Source organism: Haliaeetus leucocephalus, unplaced genomic scaffold (genome assembly GCF_000737465.1).
Source record: "Haliaeetus leucocephalus isolate CR32 unplaced genomic scaffold, Haliaeetus_leucocephalus-4.0 Scaffold193, whole genome shotgun sequence".
NCBI lineage: Eukaryota > Metazoa > Chordata > Aves > Accipitriformes > Accipitridae > Haliaeetus > Haliaeetus leucocephalus.
The window spans coordinates 293696-316335 of NW_010972629.1; the positions used below are offsets into that span (position 1 = coordinate 293696).

The 22640-nt window shown below is 48.1% G+C and overlaps 3 protein-coding genes across 7 annotated transcripts in view; 1 reads left to right on the forward strand and 2 right to left on the reverse strand.

The window, feature by feature from the left end:
* Positions 1-19785, forward strand: part of PIAS3 (protein inhibitor of activated STAT, 3) — a 19910-nt gene extending 125 nt beyond the window's left edge. The window contains exons 2-15 of one of the 4 annotated variants that reach the window (XM_010565527.1): positions 1064-1121; positions 4398-4863; positions 8686-8770; positions 9495-9545; positions 11999-12089; positions 13614-13748; positions 13918-14023; positions 14635-14708; positions 15224-15384; positions 15848-15984; positions 16417-16588; positions 16927-17060; positions 18199-18236; positions 19015-19785. In XM_010565527.1, the coding sequence (XP_010563829.1) occupies positions 1107-1121; positions 4398-4863; positions 8686-8770; positions 9495-9545; positions 11999-12089; positions 13614-13748; positions 13918-14023; positions 14635-14708; positions 15224-15384; positions 15848-15984; positions 16417-16588; positions 16927-17060; positions 18199-18236; positions 19015-19284 (1935 nt within the window). In that variant the 5' untranslated portion in view covers positions 1064-1106 and the 3' untranslated portion in view covers positions 19285-19785. Of the gene's footprint in view, positions 1-1063; positions 1122-4397; positions 4864-8685; positions 8771-9494; positions 9546-11998; positions 12090-13613; positions 13749-13917; positions 14024-14634; positions 14709-15223; positions 15385-15847; positions 16232-16416; positions 16589-16926; positions 17061-18198; positions 18237-19014 lie in introns of those variants that run through there. The other 3 variants (XM_010565526.1, XM_010565528.1, XM_010565529.1) reach the window with 3 other exon arrangements.
* Positions 19786-20489: 704 nt separating this feature from the next.
* On the reverse strand, positions 20490-21829 carry NUDT17 (nudix (nucleoside diphosphate linked moiety X)-type motif 17). Its single transcript, XM_010565535.1, has 2 exons — positions 21682-21829; positions 20490-21569 (listed from the first exon to the last, which is right to left on the reverse strand). The coding sequence occupies exons 1-2, from the start codon at positions 21810-21812 to the stop codon at positions 21398-21400; spliced, it is 303 nt and encodes a 100-aa protein (XP_010563837.1). The 5' UTR covers positions 21813-21829; the 3' UTR covers positions 20490-21397.
* Positions 21147-22640, reverse strand: part of POLR3C (polymerase (RNA) III (DNA directed) polypeptide C (62kD)) — a 7291-nt gene continuing 5797 nt past the window's right edge. Inside the window, exons 15-17 of one of the 2 annotated variants that reach the window (XR_774224.1) lie at positions 22391-22416; positions 22037-22267; positions 21147-21158 (exon numbers count right to left, since the gene is read on the reverse strand). Coding sequence is in view for 1 of the 2 variants with exons in the window: in XM_010565532.1 (XP_010563834.1) it covers positions 22395-22416 (22 nt within the window). In the remaining variant the exon portion in view is untranslated. Of the gene's footprint in view, positions 21159-22036; positions 22268-22306; positions 22417-22640 lie in introns of those variants that run through there. The other variant, XM_010565532.1, reaches the window with a different exon arrangement.

The window sequence follows — 22640 nt, forward strand, 5'->3', positions numbered from 1 at the left end:
GGGGCGGGGGCTGAGGGGGGTGTGGGGCTGGAGTGAGGCAGTGTGGGGCCGAGGCGGTCTGTGGGGCTGGAGTGAGGCAGTGTGGGGCTGAGGGGGTCTGTGGGGCTGGATGGAGTGAGGTGGTGTGGGGCTGAGGGGGTCTGTGGGGATGGATGGAGTGAGGTATTGTGAGGCTGAGGGCGTCTGTGGGGATGGAGTGAGGCAGCGTGGGGTTGAGGGGTCTGTGGGGATGGGGCCAAGCAGTGTGGGGCTGAGGGGATGTCTGGGGCTGGGGATCAGGCAGCCTGGGGCTGAAGGGATTTGGGGGACTGAGAGGATGCATGGTGCCAGGGGGATGTGTGGGGCTGGGGGACTCTGCAGTGGGCCCAAGGAGGTGTGTGGGGCTGGGGATGTTTTGCAGACAGATGGGGTGGCTGTGTCGGGCTGTGGGACAGGGGGCTGTGGGGTGGCAGAGACAGGGGTTAGGGCTGTACTGGGGTGTGGGGCAGTGGTGGACGAAGAGGGGTGGGAGCCAGCTGGGGGGCTGTGGGGACAGCCGATGTGGGGTGCAGAGGTGAGGAGGGATGGGGATTCTGGGGTTGGAGTGCACAGGGGAGCTGAGGTGAGCCAGGGGATCCTGACTTGGGGGCAGAGCCATGGGGGAAAGGTACAGGGACCACCAGGGCAAAGGGGCCGTAGTGAGGGTGCCGGGGTCGGAACCTTTGTGCACTGAGTGCACGGGTGAAGCTGGTGAGTATGGTAGCGAGCCTGGTGGGCTTGTCTATGAGAATAGGGTCTGAAAGACCTTGGGGAGCTTTGGAAGTGCAGAGCTGTGGAGAGAGAGGTAGAAACCCAAAGGATGGGAGAGCCAAGAGCCAGAGTCGTTCAGAGCCTTGAAGCATGCTAGGGGGAAGGTAGGGGAGCAGAAAAGGACCGCAGGCTGGAGAGGGGACGATGCGGAGGCAGGTTTGGGGTGCAGTATGGGAGGAGGGAGCAGAGAATGTGTAACATGGTAGTGCTGCACCAGTGCTCACAGCTGGATGGGGTTTCATCTCCCTCCACTCTCTTCTTCTCGTTTTTTTAGGAGTCAGAGTGTGTCACCACCTTTGCCCACCAGACTGTGGAATATGAAATTGCCCCTGGTAACTAATTCCAAAGCTGTTTTTTTTTTTTTTTTTTTTTTCTCTCCTTGTTGGTGGTTTAATATTTTTTCCCCCGCAGGCTGGAATATAGGTCTTAGCTGGCTGAAGTGGCCTAGGAGTCCTGCCCCCTTCCCCGTGCTGGGAACAGTAAGACATTTGGGAACTGGCACCTTTTTGGCAGCCAGCCATAGCAAGAACATAATTCTCCGGAGTAATATTTATCTGTAATCTTTCTAGCAGTGCTCTGTCCAAATTTTGATACAGCTTTATGGTGTGATCTTTCTCCCTCCCCTAAAACTTAAGCCTGACTACAACAGGAGCCCTATCAAGTGGCAAAACATTAACAGTATTAGCAGAGAAGTTGGTTCCGATAATTGTAATTGGGTGACTTGGGACTGCGCAGAAGTTGAGCTCCAGCAACTGTGTCCGTAATCCTGCAATTTGGGGACATAGTTTAGCAAACAGTAAAGCTGAGCGTGACCCAGGGCGAAGTGTCTGTAATGTTTTATGCTCCGCTCCCTCTGTGGATAAATCCCTGCAGAGGAATTGTCGTTTAAGACTAGGTGTAGCTTAGTGCACAGGTTTACATCTCTGGGGTTTGGCCCCTGCCCCTGGGCACCAGCCCTTTGAGGCTTCTCCAGTTTACTTTTGAATTTCTGCTCCCTTTCCCTTGTCCATCTCCCCTAACCCCCTTTCTGGTTTCCTCGCCAGGAGTTTGTTTAAGCTTTTTACCATCTGTGTCTCATTGTAAAAGCAAGACGAGCCAGTTGAAAATGAAATGATTTCTCCTTATAAAGCCCGTAGTTGGCTTAAGACACTTTCCTTTATTTAAAAGACCGAACGGTGACTCCCCTGGACAGAGAAGAAGTTTGTGGATGTGCCTTGTTCAACAGCAGCACGATCAGACTTGAGTCTGCTGCAGGTCCAGCCGCTACCCAAGCCTCAGGTGCCCTCTGAGAGCTCTCGATTGCCAACTCTTACGGCAACAAAGAGAGTTTTTTCCGCTGCTCTGAGCGGGAATCGGAGAGGCTTCAGGGGTAGATAAGAGTCCACAGCTGCTGCAGCGGTGGTGACACAGCCATCCTATGTCACGAATGTGAGTGTTTTTTAATAATAAATGTGAATCTCGTGCTGGTGAGCCATGCTACACTAATCTCCTGCCGGTTGAAGGACTCTGGAGGATTTTTAGGAGGAATAGGTGTGGGAAGAGGTCGGTTCTTTTACAATGATTGTTGCAAAAGGGGAGGGAGTTCGTAAGAGGAATATTTGATAAATGTGCATCCCTAATGTGTCTTTTCCGAGAGGTATTTAAAACAGGCACTATCAAAGTTGAGAGACCCCAAATTGAGCTTTTTCCTCTTAAAGGACAGAGGTTTCCTGCTTCTAACAAATTCTCCTGGCTCCAAAAAGGGGGGGGGGAAGTTAATCATTTGTCTCTTGAACGCCCAGCAAAGGTAATAAGCAAATCCCACGCAACCTACAGGGTTTGATGTGCTTTTTTCTACATGAAACGTTAATCTGACACTGTCTGTTCTGTATTGGGGACCACATGGCACTTTTTGTAATGACAGAGCTGGCTTTGATAGCTTTACCAAATACTTCCCTGTTTTTTTCCCCACTGGGAAGTGGAACATCTGTCACGTTGTCCTCCTGAGATGCTGTGTTTTCGTCGCGTGGGTAACAAAATCCTCATACAGCGAATTACACTGCCTTAAAACCCCTTGGCACATAGACCAGAATCAATTAACTATCTAATAAGCTTGACCTGTAGATTATGGAGGCGTGCCTCTTAATTCAGTATTTATAAGTGACTCTAGAAAACTTGGTCTGTAAGATGTAAAGTCGAGATGTTCCCATCAGCTCTTCTTGAAGGAAAATTAGCTCTGATGGGTTTGAGAATCAATCCAAATGCAAAATACGCCTCCTGTTAAACTGACGAGGTTTCAGCTTTTATTTTGCATTTCTTTTATCAAAGGGGTTGCAGTTTTTTGGCATTTCTGAACTCACAGAAGCCAACCTTTCCCCTCTACCCCACCAGTACTCCACTGCAGCCGGATGAAGCCCCTCCATGGAACCGAAATCGTGGATTTAAATCCCACGAAGTTATAACTAATTTGAGAACAATTCTACTACTGTTGAATCAGTTGCATTTTGGGAGCCTAAAGGGAAACGTCTTTCTAGATGCAGAGTGGTGGTGAAACTCTGTGTGCCTTTTCTTATTTAAAAGGGAGAGTGTTGGGAGTTGCTCCTATCCCAGGTTTAACTCTCTTTTACTTGCATGAAAGAAAAGATTGTGCTATAATTTGTGTGTATATATATACACATAGAAGTATATATGTGCTTCCACAGCACTCTTTGTCATCCCATGGGTGTTTCTGCTTAAACAAGTTACTCCAAAATCATATTACGAGTTCAGGAGAAGGATGATTTTGTGAACGACTGCAGGATTGAGCTGAGTTTCTAGGTCTCTTGCCTGGTGTGACTGTGCAGAGGTCTCTGAGACCCTTTTTATTTTTCCTTCTGTGAAATGGGAATAATTCTCTATTTTCTCTGCTTCGGGCATCTTTCAACTTAACCCTGTCAGGCTTGTTGGACTCATGGTGAAAATCTGGAGGTTGCTGTTGGGGAGACTCCTGTCAGTGAGGCAGGTTGATAAATGATGCCAGCCAAGGTATAGAGGTGGCGCCTGATGCATGTTCTTGCTTAATTGCAGCCTTTCTCATTAATGGCTGATGTCTGGTTTTGGATTCGATGTCTGATGTGTCTCTTTAGAGGAACATCGGGCCAAAACTGGGCATTCCCAAAGTATATTTTAGAAATAAAAGAATAAAAGCAATGGCTGAAAACCTCTGCAGTCACACTAGGGCTTGGCTTTTCTAAGCCAGCCTGAAGGAGACTTAAAGCGAGAGCTTTAAACCCAGAGAGGTACAAAAGCTTTAGTTTAAATGCAAGGTTGACCCTACAAGAAATTGTCAGCATTTATTTGAAGAGAAGGTGATTTAACAACCATTTGGGTGTCAGGAACTGCTCAGGGCTCCATTGAATCAGGAAGTGAATGCTACCTTTTGCATTTCCAGATCCAAGCAAAGTATCTAAAAACCAAATCTAAATATTTACAGTTCTGCTACTAACGAGTTATTGATGACAATGGGAACTTCAAACTTGACAGTGTCTCTTTTAAGGCCTCCACCGTCTTCCTTAATGAACCCATGGCTTGTTTTTTGATTGTGTCTGTCACACAGCGATTGTAATGGTGGTCGTTTTATTTTCTTGCAGCATATGGTTATGAGCTTTAGGGTATCAGAATTACAAGTTCTCTTGGGCTTTGCTGGAAGGAACAAAAGTGGAAGGAAGCACGAACTTCTCACAAAGGCCTTACAGCTGCTGAAATCTGGCTGCAGCCCTGCTGTCCAGATGAAAATTAAAGAACTGTACCGGCGGAGGTTCCCGAGAAAGATCTTAACCCCTTCGGACTTGTCAATGCTCCACATTCAGGCAGGGCAACTGCCTTCGGCCACCGCGCTGACACAGGGCACCGTGTGTCACCTGCCCTATGACCACAGCTCTGCTGCTGCTGCCGTGCCGGCGGCTCTGCTGCCGCCAGTGCCTGTGCTGGGACCCAAGCACGAGACAGATGTACAGCACCTATCGCCACCCATCCATCCTGTCCATCCGGATGTCAAGATGAAGAGGCTGCCCTTCTACGATGTTTATGATGAGTTGATAAAACCCACCACGTTAGGTACGTTCAAAAATGCTCAGTCCTCTTGTTCTTTGGAGGCTCCTTTTGTTCGCTCAGATAGAAGGATTTGAGCTAGAGACCTTTCAACAAGGAGTGGTGTGAGTGGATTCAAAAGGCTGATATCCATGTGAAAGTGGGATTTCATAGACTCATGGAATGGTTTGGGTTGGAAGAGACCTTTAAAAGGTCACCTAGTCTGACCCCCCTGCTTGAGTGGGGACATCTCCCACTCAATCAGGTTGCTCAGAGCCCCGTCCAACCCAACCTTGAATGTCTGCAGTGATGGGGCATCGACCACCTCTCTGGGCAACCTGGGCCAGTGCCTCACCACCCCCAGCATAAAACATTTCTTCCTGACATCTGGTCTGAATCTCTCCTCTTTTAGTTTAAAACCATCGCCCCTTGTCCTGTCGCTACAGGCCCTACTAAAAAGTCTGTCCCCATCTTTCTTATAACTATTGAAAGGCCACAGTGAGGTCTCCCTGGAGCCTTCTCTTCTCCAGGCTGAACAACCCCAGCTCTCTCAGCCTGTCCTCGTAGCAGAGGTGTTCCAGCCCTCGAATCATTTGAACTGATAATTTCCAACTCTGGGCTGCCAGAAGTGGAAGCTTTTAGTTGCTTGTCAGTCTTGTTCCAAATTTATTTGCGTGAAAAAGGCTATTTCTCTCCCAGCTGACACCTTTTCTGTTAAGTGTATATTTTATAAGTATATGTAAGTTTTGGATTATTTACTGTTTTCACTTGATAGAGCCTGGGGTTTTCTTTGCGTTCTGAATTGTGAAGCTTTCTCTGGTCTGTGGTATGTCAGCATTTGGGTCCTAATCCCAAGAGAATAAAAACAAGGATAAATTGGCATGGGCTCCCTTTCTGAACAAATCAGTGAATGCTAGGAGAGTTAATTATAAAAAGTGGTTTGTTATTTTTGCAAACAACTGGTGTTACAACTTCCAGCAAAATCCTCCGCCACCTTTAAGTCTTAATTCTGCTTTAATTGGTAACAAACATGTAGTCCTAAAATCTTCCAATATCTAAAATTAATGAGCTGTTTTATGCATAATGATCCAGCTTGAAGGTTGCAAAGATGAGAAGAGGTCGGCTCTGTTGTGATGAGAAAACTTGACGTCAGGCAGGAAGCAAACGGGGATCTTAAATAAGAGCTGAAATGGGGTATGGCAAAAGGGCAAAGCTGCTTGTTTTTCGACATGATGTGGAGGCCGAGCACTCCGATGCTTCCTCATTTTTAAAATAGGGAAGAGAAAATGTTGGGTTTTGCTTAATTCCAGAAAAGTTGTATGTTTGCTGTAATCTTTAAAATGCTGGTGGGGAGAAGTATGGTACAGAGTTAGCCCAGTAATTGCTGGTGGTTTTGGAAGCACTGCTGCACTTGGGGTGATTTGGGCCCATGAAGAAGGGAGATTTCTTCTGGTTTTTAGAATAAGTTGTATTTTTACTTTAGATTGAGCCCTTCTGGCCTCTTCGAACTAGATCCACCCATCTTATGCCTTTTAAATGTTTTTTGCTTGGATTCAGGGTGGTTTTCCTTTCATATAAACATAGTAATGTTTGCTAAAGTGAAGTGTGTCTGTACTCCAACCAAAACCCATGTGCTTTTTTGGGGGGGGATTTGGTTTTGTTACTGTTTTGCTAAAAATTGCCTTTTCTTAGGTTTGGCTTTGTTCAATCTCTCAGAAAACCCGTGGTTAAGCTTCTTCCCTGAAATGGGATACGTGCCTTGCAAAAGAAATGATTATTTTTTTTTTTCTCTCCCTTGATAAAACTCCCTTCCTTATGTGTTGGTGCTTGAACTTGAAAGAGTTTTTATGTAATTCCTAGGGGATCATGGACTTTTATTTTTGCCTTCTGGTGGTTTGTGTCTTTCTTCTCCCTTTAGCTGTGTAAATGTCCCCTTCCATTCATTTATTTTAGTTACTTGGGGAAATTTTATTATAAGTGTCCAGATATGAAGGTTGTGGTATCAGAAAAATGTCAGAAATAAGCAATATGTGGGAAAGAAAAATGAAAACAGGATGGAGAAGGTGGTGATGGGTGGAGACAGTGTCACGGGGGTTAATGATAAAGCCTCCTGGACTGTCTGTGCTTTGTTTGCTGCAAGTGAGGAATATCTAGGCTTTGGCTTTCCCACTCCCCATCCTATATGAAACCTCTAGCTGTGTTACTGTGAATCTTGGAGATGTCTGAATCTCGGAGAGGTCAGTGTTTCTCTCTGGGTTGGATGAAGGCTGTCAGCTGAGCAATAACACTGGTTATAAATTGCTTGTTAGGTAGAGGTTGGTTATCAGTTATAAATGGAGGCAGCAGAGAACAGAGAAAGCTGCAAATTTTGAGCAGCTTAGCCTGGCACTGTTTGGAACAGAATCAGGATCCGATTTTGTCATTGAGGAGTGAAAGGCTTAGGCAGAAAGTCCTAAGATGGTCAAAATTCCTCTGAATGTCTCCAGTCCTGTCTGCCAGCCCGTCGCCACTACTGCAGGTCCTGGGGAAGATCTGGCAGGTCATCTGCCAGGAAACTCAGGGCCTCTCATTCCTCACATTCCTGAGCTGCAGGAGGCTGGAGAAGCAAAACCCCTCGCCCCACTGAGGAATCTGTGCTTGAATGTGCTTTTTGGGGAGGCCAGCGTAAGGGTGTCCCTCTCCGAAGGCAGGTGGCACAGAGGATGAAGCTAACCTTCTCCTCTGTGGATCCATAGTCGCTGTGGATGGTCACGCTGTGGCCAGCTCATCACAAGTGTTACCGAACTCATTGAAATAAATAAAAGATCAAAATATGAGATTTACACTAACACATGCCACTGTGATAAAGTCCTCAGCTTCGTTGTCTCCTGACCCAGGGATGCTCCATGTCCCAGAGAGCACCGGTGGGAGCTGTTGTTGCTCAAGACTTCTCCTGATGGGTGTAAAAACGAGTGCAGAAGAGGCCAAATTGGCTCTTTGCAAATTACATTGGCTTACAATGTCAGTGGTCTTCGTTCTAGGATACTGATACTCTGCAAATGTTAATAAAATAGTTCATGGTGGTTGTGAGGGAGGCAGACACCTGCCAGTTTTACTGAGGGAGAAGCTCAGGCATAAAAGAAGTAGTAACTTGGTTAAGGTCAGGGTAAGAGAGGGGGAAATCCTGGTTTATTTTTACATGTATTTTGCAAAGAATGTTTTTACTGTGCTCATCACTAACCCTCGCATAAAATTCTTGATTCTCCCATTATGTGGGTTTCTCCGTGTCTGTTTATTTTAATCAAGGGCATGGCTGGTTTTCTGGAAATTTGCCATGACTCTGACCATGTGCTCGAGGAGAAAATGGCAATGCCTGATTATTGTTCGGCAACTGTGCTTACTCCATAATCACAGTAATTATTATAATTTCTAAGGCAATGGATGACCTCTGGCATTCCTTTTGCTCCACATTTGATCTCACTCTTCCCAACCTGTCTGCTGATCCCTGGGAAGCGCTGTGCAGCTCTTCATGGACTCGGGAGGCTGTTGCAGACCCAGGAGAGTGAGCGGGCGGTTTTCCCGATTTCCTCACCATTTGCTATCTGTGCAAGCCACCTTACTTTCCAGGCCTCAGTTTTCCTTGTAAATAAAATGATGGAAACTGAATGTCTACCTTGAAAGACAGACCTGACGCTTGGTTACATGGTCAAGGACTTGGAGGGCCCCTGCATGGGAACTGCAGTTCATTTTGATGACAGATTGTGTTCTGCTTTTAGTGGATGCTGTCCTGTGTTTATGACAAGCCTTGGCGCCTGCAGGGGTAAGGTTGACTTAATGATGATGTAATTTGTCTTAAATTCTCTTTTTCAGCCTCAACAAACAGTCAACGGTTTGAAGAAGCTCACTTTACCTTTGCTCTAACCCCCCAGCAAGTTCAACAGATCCTCACCTCCCGGTAAGTGAAATGGTGTCTCTGGATGCTTCCCTGCTGTGGCTGCATGTTCTTCCCCGGCAGAAAGGGGAGTGGAGTCAGGAGGAAAAATGGGCAGAGTTTGGATGAGCTGAGCCTGGCAGATGAGGAGGTCAGGGACAGTCAGAATAGGAGGAAGCGCTGAATCTTAAACAATTCACGTTTCTGTGCTCCAGTGCAGTATGGGAGAATAAAATGCCAAGCTGGGTGTGGAAAGGGGAGTTCCTTGATGTCAGTGGTGCTGTGCTGCTTACAGCTGTTGAGGACCTGCCTCAAAGGTTGCAGAGTGGAATTCTTGTATGGAAGAAAGACAATGTGGTAATTAGGGTAAAAACTTGCTAGTTAATCCCAAAATTTAGGACTACCCTCCACCTGTGCTTAAAAACATGATCATTTGTTTGCACTGGCAAGCCTGTAGTTGGCATTATATTCTTAAAACTCAGCAGTAGGAAGAACCTTTGAGGTTGATTTTCTGCTTTTCCCACCACTCTCTCTTCTGTTCGATGGGCTTTTGCTTTATGTCCTTGTTTGGACTATGCCTGCTAGTTCAGACAGGTATTACTTGTTTTTACAATTCAGCTGCACTGATTTTATTCATAGTACAATTAGCATGTATCAGTATTAATATAACTTAATAAAATTTTAGGCTGTTGTAGTTGTAATTCTCTGTTAAGTGCTGCTGACAGTCTTAAGAACTTTTCTGTTGCAGAGATATCTTACCAGGTGCCAAATGTGATTACACTATACAGGTGCAATTAAGGTAAGATAATGTCTTTTTGATGAATGCATTAAGTCCTGTTCCCTGAGCTAGTGCACCGGTATTAATTTGTCCTTGATTTTGCTGAATCGTGCTTGTAGCACTTGATTTTGTTTGCAATTGTGTGTCAGTTTGCTCAGAGGAAATTTTAAACGTTTGGTGCCGTGTTCTGAACTCAGGTTTTCTGTTCACTCCCATATAGAAACCAATATGAGGTTTCTATATGGGAGCTTCTATGTGTGAAACACCAAACTAAGAGGGTCTTTCTGAACTCAGCGAGGCTGAGCGAGTGTTCCTGTTGTCTTCTCTCTCTGGGTGGCACTTTGCTGGCACAGGTGACATGGCCTCGCGCATGAGTTTTTTCAACTTTAAGTGTAGTAAAATCTAATCTTTTTCAGAGCTTTGCGCACTTATATAGAACGCATTTCTTTCTCTTCTCCATTTTAATTATTTGCCTTATTGCAGATTCATTGCAAAAGGCAGAATAAAAGGCAAAAACTACATTACCTTAAAATTTGAATGTTTTTTGATATCCACCTAGTTATTACTCAGGAAAATGCAAGACATGTTGGAGAGCGTGAGTAGAAAAATAACTTGAAAGTGCCTCACGGATTACCCTCTGATTTTTGCAGTCAGCACCAGGGTGGTTATTTAAGTGCCTACCCACGCTGTCTTGCGGCACTGAACAGGAACTGAGGAGGTTCCTGCCCAACATTCAACCCTTGGCAGGGTTAAAAAACATTACATTTTATTATCAGGGGTTTGAACTTGGCAAAGAGACAGAGTATTACCACTGTACTCTCAGAAAAAAGTGATGAGGAGTTTAGGGCTTTAGTTGTGATATCTGGAAGTCTGAAGAAAAGCGGTTATTTGAAATTGAAGTCTTTAATTTAATTCAAAAGAGAGCCTTTTGGTTTTCAGGAGGGCATTCCATATTAATTATGATTCTGTGACAGTGTCTTTATGATATGGGGCTTTACAGTCACAGTTTTCCTGCTGTGTCCATCTGTTCCGCTCTTGCGCGCAGAGCTGGTAGAGCGAAGCATACGGGCATCCTGTTCCCTGAAATGCATCAGGAGGTGGATGCTTGGAAATGTCTCTTCTGTAGTGCAGAAAAAGACCATGTGTGTTTTTGAAGGACCGGTTTCAGTGTATATATATGTCTCTTACTATGTTTTGGATATTGGAGATGAAACAGAGTTTACCAAACTTTCAGGAGTCTCCTGGGTGTCCAGAGTGCATCCCTTCACCTGAAGAAGTGAACCTTTATTCAGCAAACTTTAGTGCAGGAGTTAAAAATGACGGTGGGACCATTTCTTCTCTCCTGCTGATACGCTATGCAGTATTCTCATGTTGCCAAGCAAGAAAAAGATTAACTCTCAATTTTATTCTTTGTTTCATTTGGCAAGCAGAGAGAGGTTAAAGAACAGTAAGATCAGATTTATTTTTTGAGAACATTGGTGGTGTGGCTCTGTGTCGGCGTGACATGCCAGGGCTTGATCTTGCAGCTCAGAAAAAGCCGGCCGAGGTCACAGTCTGACTCATGACTATGCAGCAGGACTGTGGTTTCAGCATGGGGAGTTGTCTCTGGTGGAGCACCCTCCTTTGAGAGAAAATAGAGCACACGGCCATCTGATTAAATGGGATTAGGATTTGAAGCAGAGCCCATTCTGGGTTGCTGGTGCTGATGGTTGGACTTGATGATCTTAAAGGTCTTTTCCAACCTAAATGACTCTCTGATTCTATGATGAGGGAGGCAATGGTAGGATATCGAGTGGTGGTGGATGACGTTTGAGAGACTCCAAACAGTAACCAGTCTGTCCTATTGCAAGATTCACTTTGGGTCAAATATAACTTTTTAGTTCCTCAGGTGCTTGTGTTGGGTAACTTAAACAGATGTAGTTCCTTGCATCTTGAAGCACTGCAGAATCTATAGGTGAAGTTGCACATAATTGCACCCAAACCTGGATTAAACCATCTGATACAACGCTGCTGGTGTGGGAATTATATCAGGGTGGCCAGAGTGAATGGCAGTCCTTCTTCATCCTAAATGGCACCCGGGTTAGCTGTCTGTACTGCTTGAACACGGAGCTCGGTTTGTGTCATTCTTGGAATGATGTTAGGCCAGAGGAATACACTTTGCCTTCGAAACATCGATTCTGGATAGCCTAAATTGTCATCTGGGCTGAAAAAAATTAGCCCTGTCCCTGCACACTTCACAGCATGCACGTTCGCAGTTGTTTTAAGTCGCTGGCATTTTTCTGTCTTGTTTCTTGTATCGCTTTTGCTGCGCGTAGGGTTTGAAACACATGTAGGGCTGTTCATCTGCTTAAGTGTTTTCCAGCCATTGGTCTGTTCTGCTTGGAAAATGTTTTTCCCTTTTTAAAGGGAAGTTTGGCTGCCATTTTTTGCAAGTGTCACCGCTCACTTGCCAGTTTCTCCTTCCTGCTTCTTAGGTTTTGCTTGTGTGAAACCAGCTGTCCCCAAGAAGATTACTTCCCTCCTAACTTATTTGTCAAGGTCAATGGAAAACTCTGTCCCCTGCCTGTGAGTAAATCTTATTTCTTCTTAATATGTTGTAGACTAAAGTCTGCCCTTTTACACAGCTGCAGCTTCCAGTGAGTGCAGTGGGAGTGTATTTTCTGGAAATTAAAGACTGACTTGAAGAAATGGTGTGGTTAGAGCGCAAAACTGATTTCATATTAAAGGGCTGTGGATTGGTGATGAAAGCTGCTCTTTGATTCAAGGAGTGTGGTCTTTAAGTAGAAGAATATGCAAACTTTGGGCCTGATTTTTTTGTTTGTTTGTTTGGTTTTTAAACCAGCAGATTCCCTCTCTGGTTTTTTTGCATGCCTCTTTTGACAAGAAACTTGATAATAAAAATGCAGAGTAAAATCTGAGATAAACGGAATAATGGCACTGCCTTTAGTTTATTGCATTGCAGGAAGACCTGGATGTTCCAGTCAAGGCTGGGGTCCTTTGTGCTGGGTAATGTGTAAAAACATAATAAGAAATAGTGCTTGCCCCAGTTTACAGTCCAAAAAGGGATGTGATTCAGTGTCACAGCTAGGAAAGGCATCAGAGGTTTGACAGTCTTAGGCCAGTTCCCTGTCAACTGTCGCATGCTGGCTTAGCTCCATTATAGCTGGCACCTTTTGCAATCAAACCTGCAGAACAGCCTCTAATGCCCTGCCTGAGCTGCTCCCTTAATATTTTTAGGGATTTGCATTTTTTTGCCTCAGATATTCTCTCTGGTTTGGGCCGAGAAAATTAATAACCTGCTTTAAAAAATAAAAATAGAGAGAGGTCGTTTCCAGCCTCATGGGGCAGAAAGAGGGAAGTGCATATGAGATGCAAGATGGCTAAAGGGTCCCCTCCAGCTTCTGCTCACAGATAAGGTTTCTTTCGTTCATTTGGATGAGTCATCTGCAGCTGAGAAGCTGTTTGTACGGGCTGTGTGCAGCACAGCAGCTCAACGGGAACACTTTTTTGTTTTACTTCTGCTTAAACCGTGATGAGTGGCTGCTGAATCAGTCTCAAGCTGCCCAGTCTAACTGAGGGCGACGAAAAAAGGGTGGTGTAAATCTCTCTGAATTACAGAAAAGGCACTCTTGGGCTGAGTAATGGGGATGGGTTTCTAATCCAGTTGGAATGTGGATATAATGAAGCAAAAATGAGATCAACGTGACATTTCTCACAGGATGTAATTTTTTAGCTTCCCAGCCTCATTGATCTAGGTGGGATTTGATTTTTAATTCAATGTCATTTGTGCCCAACACATCCTGGACTGACAGTTCTGTGTTGGTGGAGGGGTTCAGCTCATGATGGGATTCTAGTGTGCTCGTCAGCATAAGGATATTAAAGGGAACCTTTATTCTTAATTTCTTGACGTTGAGGAATAATAATGTACTGCTTTGAAATTTGTGGAGGAATTCTAATACAAGCTCTAAGGTATGACATGAAATATCTGGAGGTGCAATGTGCCATGAAGTAATTGGGTTTGTAGATTCTTGTACATGGCCTTATACCTGGGAGAGAATTTTATATCACATAATCTTTCTTTCTTTGTAGGGTTATCTCCCACCCACAAAAAATGGCGCAGAGCCAAAACGACCCAGCCGCCCCGTCAATATAACTCCATTGGCACGACTTTCGGCAACTGTCCCGAACACGATTGTAGTGAACTGGTCCTCAGAGTTTGGCAGGGTGAGTGAGGTGAAAGCCGTTTTCCATTTGCTGCTGTTCCTTAACCACTGGTTGTTTGCAGCTTCGGGTCATTTTTGCAGTAGCATCAAGCTGTGCAGATCCCGGAGGGCCCTCTCCTTTTCTGGTGTTTTTTTTCTAGGTCTGAGCAGTGTCAACTTCTTTTCCACAGAACTACTCTCTGTCGGTGTACCTGGTGAAGCAGCTGACATCAGTAACACTGCTACAGAAGCTAAGAGCCAAGGGCATCCGAAATCCAGACCATTCGCGAGCCCTGAGTAGGTATCCCCTTGTGAAGGTGTAACTGCGCTTGATCTGATCCTGTGCTAAGTCTGGGCAGACAGAGCAGGTCTGAATTAGCAAGCAAGGGCAGTTGCAGGTCTTTGTGTGCACCCCTTCTTGCAAACCTGCCCATGCTTGCTGAGTCCTGTTGATGAGAACCTGATGGGAAGGTAAGGACTGTAAAGATAATGGATTATTTTTCAGTGATACCATTCAACAAAGCTCTAAATCAAACTGTCCTTTAGATTGCTGCCCATCTCGGTTGTGATACTTCTAAAACACATCCCGTGAGCAGCAGTGGTGCCATTGCTGCTTGCGCTCAAATTGTACGCTGTTGCCCTACAACCAAATGTTTCCCCTGGGCTGTCATTTTACAGGAAGGGTGTAAAATCTTTTAAGGTAGGGACTGTCTCTTTGGTCCAGCTAAGGAGACTTGCCGGAGCTGTTAACCTAGTAGTAGTAATAGTGTCTGCTGCTGTAAGCATTACCTGCCTGTAGTTTGCATAATAAGTGTCATGGTGCAAATTAGAAATCATGTCTGTACGTATTTATGCATGTAAAAGGAGGATGTTGACAGGAGACCTTTTTTCCCCTCCTCTTCTTTCAGTCAAAGAAAAACTAACAGCTGATCCTGACAGTGAGATAGCTACAACGAGCTTACGAGTTTCCCTGATGTGTCCAGTAGGTTTCTACATTTTTGTTCATTTTTCTTGGACAGGCCTTTGTGAACAGCTTCCCGCTTTACCTTACCGTTGCGTAGGAATGCTTTGGAGTGAGACGAGAGCTAATGCTGCTGCAGCCCTGCTTTTGTTGAAAAGTCAGCTTTGACTCCTAAATAAAAGCAGAACCGCTTTCTTTCACGCATAAAAAAATTGCTAAGTTTGTTGGCCTAATGCCTAGCCAAAAAATGTCTTCTGTTGACCTGATCCTTGTCTTTCACCTTTGCTATTAGCATGTGTTTGAGGTGGAAGTGAGCTTAAAAACAAAACAAAACGCAAAAATACCCTCAGGAAAGCTTGTTTTCTCTCGCATGTTAATTCTTCATTGACATTTAGTGTAACCTCTTGTTAAACATGCTAGAGTGCTGGGCAGGGGAGAAAAGGGAATAAGCAGGGAATAACACTGCTGGCTTTACTTCATGCTGTGAGAGGTGGTTAGTACGAAACCAGCTTAATTTCCTCTTTCTTGTCCCCTAGCTGGGTAAGATGAGGCTGATTGTGCCCTGCCGAGCCACCACGTGCACCCACCTCCAGTGCTTCGATGCAGCACTCTACCTTCAAATGAATGAGAAGAAACCCACATGGACTTGTCCTGTGTGTGATAAGAAAGCCCCGTACGACAACCTGATAATTGACGGGTGAGCTGAGCAGGCTTCTTACACAGTCTTTAGCCTGGATAATGTTTTTCTTTTAAGGCTTATCCTCTAATGCTAGCATATATAGACAAGTTAAAGCTTTGAATAACTTAAAATCTGATTTTCATTCCCTAAACTGCTTTGATGCCCATCTGGAGAGATTTCTCCCGAAGAACAAGAAGCCTTTGTCAAAATCTTGGCTTCCTTGCTGGCAGTCTCTGCAGAGGCAGTAATGAGGGAACCTGCTTACCGGGGTTTGAACAGAGCCCTCCTGTGTACATCAGCCCATCGTAAAACTAAACTGGCAGGTGATACGGCACAGATTTTAGAACAGTAATTCTTCGTACCCCTTTTCACCCATCTCCTGAGCACCATCAGTCCCGCGTCATTTCTGCCGTCCGTGTGCGTGTGTTTGTGTGAGTCCTTGTAGCGTTTGCTCTCCCCAGCTTGTGCTTTCACCCGGCAGGTTGTTCATGGAAATCCTGAACTCCTGCACAGACTGTGATGAGATACAGTTCATGGAGGATGGCTCCTGGTGCCCCATGAAGCCGAAGAAGGAGAACCAGGAGGTGTGCCAGACGTCTGCGTTCAGTGGGACTGAGGGTATGGGAGCTTTGGTCACCAATTCTGGTTTTGGATGTCTTTTTTTGCCAAAGCAATGTTTACACTTACAATTTTTACATTTACAAAGCAACATTTGGAGTGTTTCAGATCCCATCTGGGAGCCGGTATTTGGGATCACACTGAAATACCAGGAGCATGACAGGCATTTAGCAAACCACTGTGGAGTAAGTGCTACAAAAAGCACGAAAAATGCAGGTTCCTCTTGAAACTGCAGCATTAATTCCAGGTGGGCTATGGAGACCTGGCCATTAGTGTGGGGATGATGCTTCTGTTCTGGGATGGGGTGTGGATTTGCTACAAGCTGTTTCGAAGTCCCGAGTATATGGCAGGGTTGTCGTGCTTGTAGAGGCAGCGGTGTTTCGCTCGTCTCCATTTCAGCAGCTGAAGCTGATGGCTGATTTTCCTCTGCAGCCAGCTCCCTTTACACTGTGAGCTCTGAGGGCAAGAACTCGTCGGAGGGCAAAAAAAAAGTGGAGGTTATTGATCTCACTCTGGACAGCTCGTCGGATGAGGAGGAGCCGCCTGCCAAGAAACAGTGCCCGGTCTCCAGTGTGGCTCTTCCGACAGCAGCCGGGCCCAAGGGGTAAGGCAGTGCAGGAACCCGACCCCCCCCGTTTTGCTGGGCTTTGGCTTGTTTTGCTTCCTGCTCTCTGCTTGCTTCCTTTCCTGAATGCTGATGCCGTCGCAGTAACCGGATCCGAGTCTGCTCTGTCCCTGGGAAGCATTGCTGCTGCTTTCCACATCTGGCCAGGGTGAGGTGACACAGCTCATTGACCACGGGACGGGGGAGGAGGGAGGGCTTGTTTTTGTTGTAGGTGCGGTAGCATCAGGGGTTTATTTTGGCGATAAGCAACAGGAATTTTGCCCTCAGCATGCCGTTCTGCTTTTGTTAAGGTTCACTGGGTCTGTATTCTCTTTCAGGGTATTAAGTATTGATCACCAGCCGTCTTCTGTGCTTCGAAGTCCTCCCATGGCAGCTCTTGGCAGCGACTATCTCTCCAACCTCCCCGTTCCTGACTACCATCCTTCCTACCAGGTGCCCTCAGAGCTTCAAGGTAACAACCAAGACCTCTGGCAGCATTTACCAAATACACACAATTGTACCAGTTTACCAGACTAAGCAGCTGGCTGTAACAGCTGGTGCCCTGGCCTTCTATTCCACTGAGCTATGGAGGCCTTTGGGTCACACACACACTTCGTCTTTCTTGGCCTGGCAGCTACTGCAGAACAGAGCAAGTATTTTTGAGTGACAGAGTTCACTGGCCCAACACAGAAGAAGGAAGAAGGAAACTAGAGTACCTCCCTCCTGGGGCATGACTCCGGAGAGATTTCTCTAGGGGCCTGCAGGTGAGATCTTGACTGGCAGAAGAACTTGAAATCGGGTTGTTAATTACAGATCACAGGTAGGAACGACCCAGGTTTTGGCTGGTTAGCGTGTCCCAGGGCCACCAGGGAATGAGGCTGTGACTTCTTCTCGTGGGCTCTTGTTGTTCCTGGCTGGCAGGGTGTGATACAGGTTGTGTGTCCTAACCCAGCAGAAGGAAAGAGAGGGGCTCATGTCCATGACTGAGGAGTAAACTCTCCCTTCCTGCTTAGAGGGGAATAATAAACCATTCCCAGGAACGGCCTGGTCTGGGGATCCCCATGTGCTTTACAGGCGTTATTTATGCCTCACTTGTGTGTAAAGCCTGGTTTTACAGGCAGGGAGGCTGCTATCCAGAGAGATGAAGCGATGGGCTTGAGTCCACCCATCAGGTCAGCAGTAGAGACCTGAAAATACTCTCTGTCCTGTGTGCAGTTCACGTGTCCCTCGTGCCCGATTTGATGCGTGTGCGGTTGCTGTCTGATGGAGTGAGTTTGGTCAAGACCCTGAAGCAGAGCGGTTCAAAGTGTCGTGGTGTTGTCAGCCTGGTCGGGGCTGTGCTGACCCAGCCCTTTGTGATTTGCTGAGCTTTGCTGGAACTTGGTTTTGGTGCCAGGCCCCGCGACAGCTCTAGAGAAGTGAAATTTAATTGGCCCTGTGCTGTGGAGTTTGTGATGGAGTTGGAGCTGACAATATTGTGGTATCTAGTACTTGGAAGCAGCCTGAACCCATCTGCTTCTGACTCTCCGTTAGCATGGTTTGGCTCCCCTTCTTGCCAAGAAGTTTATTTACCATCAAGAGATTTATTTTTCCCCTTTTTATTTTTCTAGGTCTGGATTTGTTTTCCTTCCTTCAAACTGAAAATCAGGTAAGTTGGGGTTTTGGTGGGTTTTTTTGTTTCGTTTTTGTTTTTCTTTTCTCGCCAAATCTGCAGACTGGCAAACGCATCCCTCTTCGCTCAGCCAACCTTCCTCCTCCTCCATCCTCTTCCTCTGTGAGAACTGTTGTAGGACAGCGGTGGGGGTGCCAGCTTTGCGGTTGCACGGGCATCGCCTGACACCACAGGGAGACACTTAGTGTCTGCCCAGCACCTCTCCTCTTTCGCAGTATCCGCTTTCTTGAGTCTGCCTCACTAGGGCAAATTCAGAATTGCCAAGGGCTCGGAGGTGGAAGTGTTTTGCTTCTCTGGGGCTGAATCCATGCAGACGTTGGAGAGTGAGGGTAGAAAGCAGTGGGATTTGGTGACAGTTGCCAAGAGTTGATTTGTCCTGTCTGTGTTGTGCAGAGGTGGCTCGGTGTAGGGCATGGATCCACGCACGTGTGGCTTTTCAGGGTGGTCACTGTAGGCTCCATCTTCTTTCGCTGTGCTGGGCTTTATTTCTTGCTGCTGCCGCGTGTCTTTTCTCTGCCATTCTCACATCTGAAGCCTGCGCTTGCACTGGGTTGTGCTGACAGGAGGCAGCGGGTGTCAATGGTTCAGGGCCAGTCTTGGTAAACTGGTACATTGATCTGGGGAGCTCTGGGAGCGATCCCTGTGCAACCTGTCCTCGCTGTGGGCGTGTGCCCTCTCTGAAGGGCTGCCTGGGCCTGGGGCCGGGGTTTTGTGGGTACTGTGAGCTGATCAGGGGTTTTCCTTTGCTTGGCAGCATTACAGCCCTTCCGTGATCACCTCCCTGGATGAGCAGGACACACTCGGCCATTTCTTCCAGTACAGAGGCACGTCTAGCCACTTCATAAACATGAATCCCCTGGCCCCCGTGATGGCAGGATCTCACAGCGCCATCAGCCCTGCCGGTGGCCGCATCAGCAGCATTGTCTCCACCAGCGCGCTGCGAGAGAGCCACGGACACAACGGGACAATAAGTAGCAACGCGGTGCTCCCGGGCTGCAGGCCAGACATCATTTCCCTGGACTAAGCCCACGCTGATGGCTGTTATTCCCTCTACCGGGGATGGGAGACAAGGGCAGGTTTCCAGTAGCTGCCTTAGGGACTGGCTTCCCTCTCTGGGGCTGGAAGGACCTGACCAAGAACCCTTCGGTTGTGTCTGTCCTCTCTCGACTGAGGCCATCTCCCTGCAGTGCAACCAGCGCCCCCAGGCCTTGCGCTGGTGGTTTCCAGTACTCCTCTGTTAGGAAGGATACGTCCCACGGCTGTATCAGTGCATGCATGTGCTCCGTTGGGATGTTCTGGGGAGGGCCTGTTTCCGAGGGTTAACCAAACCCCATGACTTTAAAGAAGTATTTTAAAACCATTTATATAATGTAGGATTCTGCTACAGATATCAAAGAGCTGAGGAAGATAATTCAACCGCCCCTCTGCTGTGGGAGCAGCACCCGCTGCCCAGAAGCAGCAAGTCCTGCACCCGCCCAAACCCCCCGTGGATCCTCACAAGTGAGGCTGGGGCTGGCTGCAGCTGCCTCCCAAGCCCCCCCCCGGAAATTAATCCTTGTTTTTAATGGAAGACGGCGGGGAGTGGGGCGAGCAGATGCAAACGGGGCTGCCTCGGATGAGGACAGGGTGAGGTGAGCAACCCAGGAGGGAGGCAGCACAGGCGCCCTGACCACGCTGCTGCCTCCTGCCTGTCCCTCTAGTGACAGTACTGTCTCAGTTGTAATTACGATGTATTTTTTTAAAAAAATGTAGATTTGTTTTCCTCCTTTTAAATATTTCCAGTGCAGACCTGTACAGAGAACAAATAGATGATCTATATTTTCAGTTGCAGCTTTTGTACATATAAAACTCCAAAGACTTCCCTGTCTCTCTATCTACGTGAGGACTAAATGAAGGTTGTGTCGTCTCCAGGGACGACGCATCACCCGTTGCACAAATTATTTATGTATTTAAATGTATTCTGTAGTTTGTAACCTCTACAGCAATGTACCTGCTGCTTTGTGAGTGTCCAAACAGGCTTGCTGCCTGCTGCCAAGCTCATCTCCGAATTCCTGCAGCGACAGGCAGATGGGTGGTGTGGCTCACAGTGAGGCTGAGCGTGGAGAGGTATCACATGTAGCAATTTTTTTAGCACTTTTTTTTGTTTTTTTTTTTTTTTAAACTGCTCCTTCCTTGAAATTCAAAGCATTGTCCGTGCTGGTGGGTCGGGACGGGGGAGCAGCGCACAGTATTCTGCTTGGATGATTTCCTATTCTTTGTATCGTAACCGTGGTAAATATTTCAATGCAATAAAGCCGTTAAATCTTGAAGATCTGCTGATTTGTATGGTGACTGGGCGTGTGGAGCTGCTCTGGTTTAGCAGGAGCCAAACTGCTGCTGCTGCTTCTGCTCTGGTGTGAAGAGCAGGAGTCGGGGGACAAAAGAGTGCGGGGCTCTTGGCCCCGGCTCGCCTGCATGTGTTCCCAAGCCCCTCTGAATGGGTTTTTGGAGTTTCTGAACTTCCGCATTCCTGAAATCCCCTGCTGGAGGGCAGTTGTTCTGAACCAGATCGCACTGAGGTACCGGTGGCTCGCCATGGGCTTAGCTCACCGATGTACCCTAACTCTGCTCTGCTTTCCCTGCAGCCAAGCTGTGACGGGATGTGCCCGGCGTGGGACCCCAGTCCCCCAGCAAGCACAGCAGCTCTGCTCCAGGTACCGCCAGGGTGACAACATGTCTTTTATAAACCCAGCCCTGTCACACACACCAGGAGCAGCTGGCAGCTGTGCTGGGGCATGTACCCAGCTCGATCCTGAGCTGCATGAGCCCTCAGAGCAGTTTCTGTATGGTGCAGGGTCCACCTTAACCCAACAGAAGCCCACCCAGCCCAGCTTGCGCACATTATTGGGGGACCCCAGTCTTGGTTAGCTGATGGGTGCTGATCCTGCCACCCCACTAAGCCATGACCTCTCTGGGCCACCCTGCTGTCCTCTCCTTGCCCTTCCTGTGGCAGGCAGGGTCCCTACCTGCCTGTCACACTCCCCCCCTTGCTTCCCTGCCACTTGAGATCCCCATCCCGCTCCAGCACAGACTCCGGTCCCTGTGGGCACTAACTTTATTCTCTTCGCCAGCGGCTGCAGGAGCAGTGTGATGCTGCCCTAGGGCTGGACTAGTCCCTGCTCCCTGAGGGACTCCAGCCAGAGCTGGAGGGCGAATTTGGTGCCCGTGCTGACCCGTTCCACGTCCTCCCCTTCGGCTGGAGCTGTGTTCAGGAAGGTTGAGGTCGGCAGCTGGGTGGTGCTGGAGGAGCCATTGCTCAGCTCTGTGATGCTGAGAGAGGGAAAGCCATTAGGGACAAGGCGACATGGGTCCTGGGGCTCTGCACCCCTGTTTCTTACTGCCCCAGTGTCCCTGACCCTGAGGCATACAGGCGTGTCCTCACCCGATGGTGGCTGGCAGTGCACTGGGACCATTTCCCAAACTCTCCGCTCCGTCCTCGGTGGCTGCGATGGCCTCCAGGACGGGGGGCTCCAGCCAGGCATAGGCGCTCACCTCGCTCTCGCTGGGACACATCCTGGCCTGAATCCCGAGGCAGCGCTCAGGCGAGGAATTGCCCCCCACCCCCCCCAGCCCAGGGACAAACCGCAATGGCCCTAGTCCAGGTGCTCACCTCCAGCTGCTCATGGGACTCAGTGGAGAGGAGCAGCAGGTAGGTGACGATGTGGTGACGGCGCGGCAGTCCCTGGCTCAGCATGGGTGGGTAGATGGACTGGCGGGGGGACACGGGTGGGGTGTACTTGCGGATGGGAGGGGATGTGGTCAGTGGGTAGGGGGATGCGTCAACTGGGTGCTGTCCCCCCACCCAGGGGTGCTCAGCTCCATGGGGGTGGTTGGTGGTGCTGAGGCCACCCTCCCCCAGCTGAGGAGGATGTTACCTCCCAGAGGCCAAGCATCCTCCAGGAGAAGGTCCCCACTTCCAGGTGCAGTCCTGTCTCCTCCTCCAGCTCCCGCAGCCCCACGTCCAGCAGCTGTGGCCAAGGAGAAAATGGAGGGGGCAGAGGGGCATGTCAGGGTGCACCAGCACCCCCAACGCCCACCGCCCCTCTCCTCTCCCAGGCGGAGACCGTATAGTCCACATGTTGTCCCCTCACCTCTTCATCCGGCTCCACGTGCCCACCTGGGAGGAGGGACAGCGGGTTAGGGGCACCTCAAAATAACCAGCACCCTGTATTTCCACTCCCCACCCCGACCGGACTCACCGGGTGGCACCCAGACGTTGGGGAAGATGCTGAGGGTGCCGGCGCGGCGGGTGAGCAGGATGCGGCCGGTGCTGGTCTGCAGCAGCACGGCCACCCCTGCGGCCACCCCCCGGCCCCGCAGCTCGGCGGGGAGGGCGAGCTC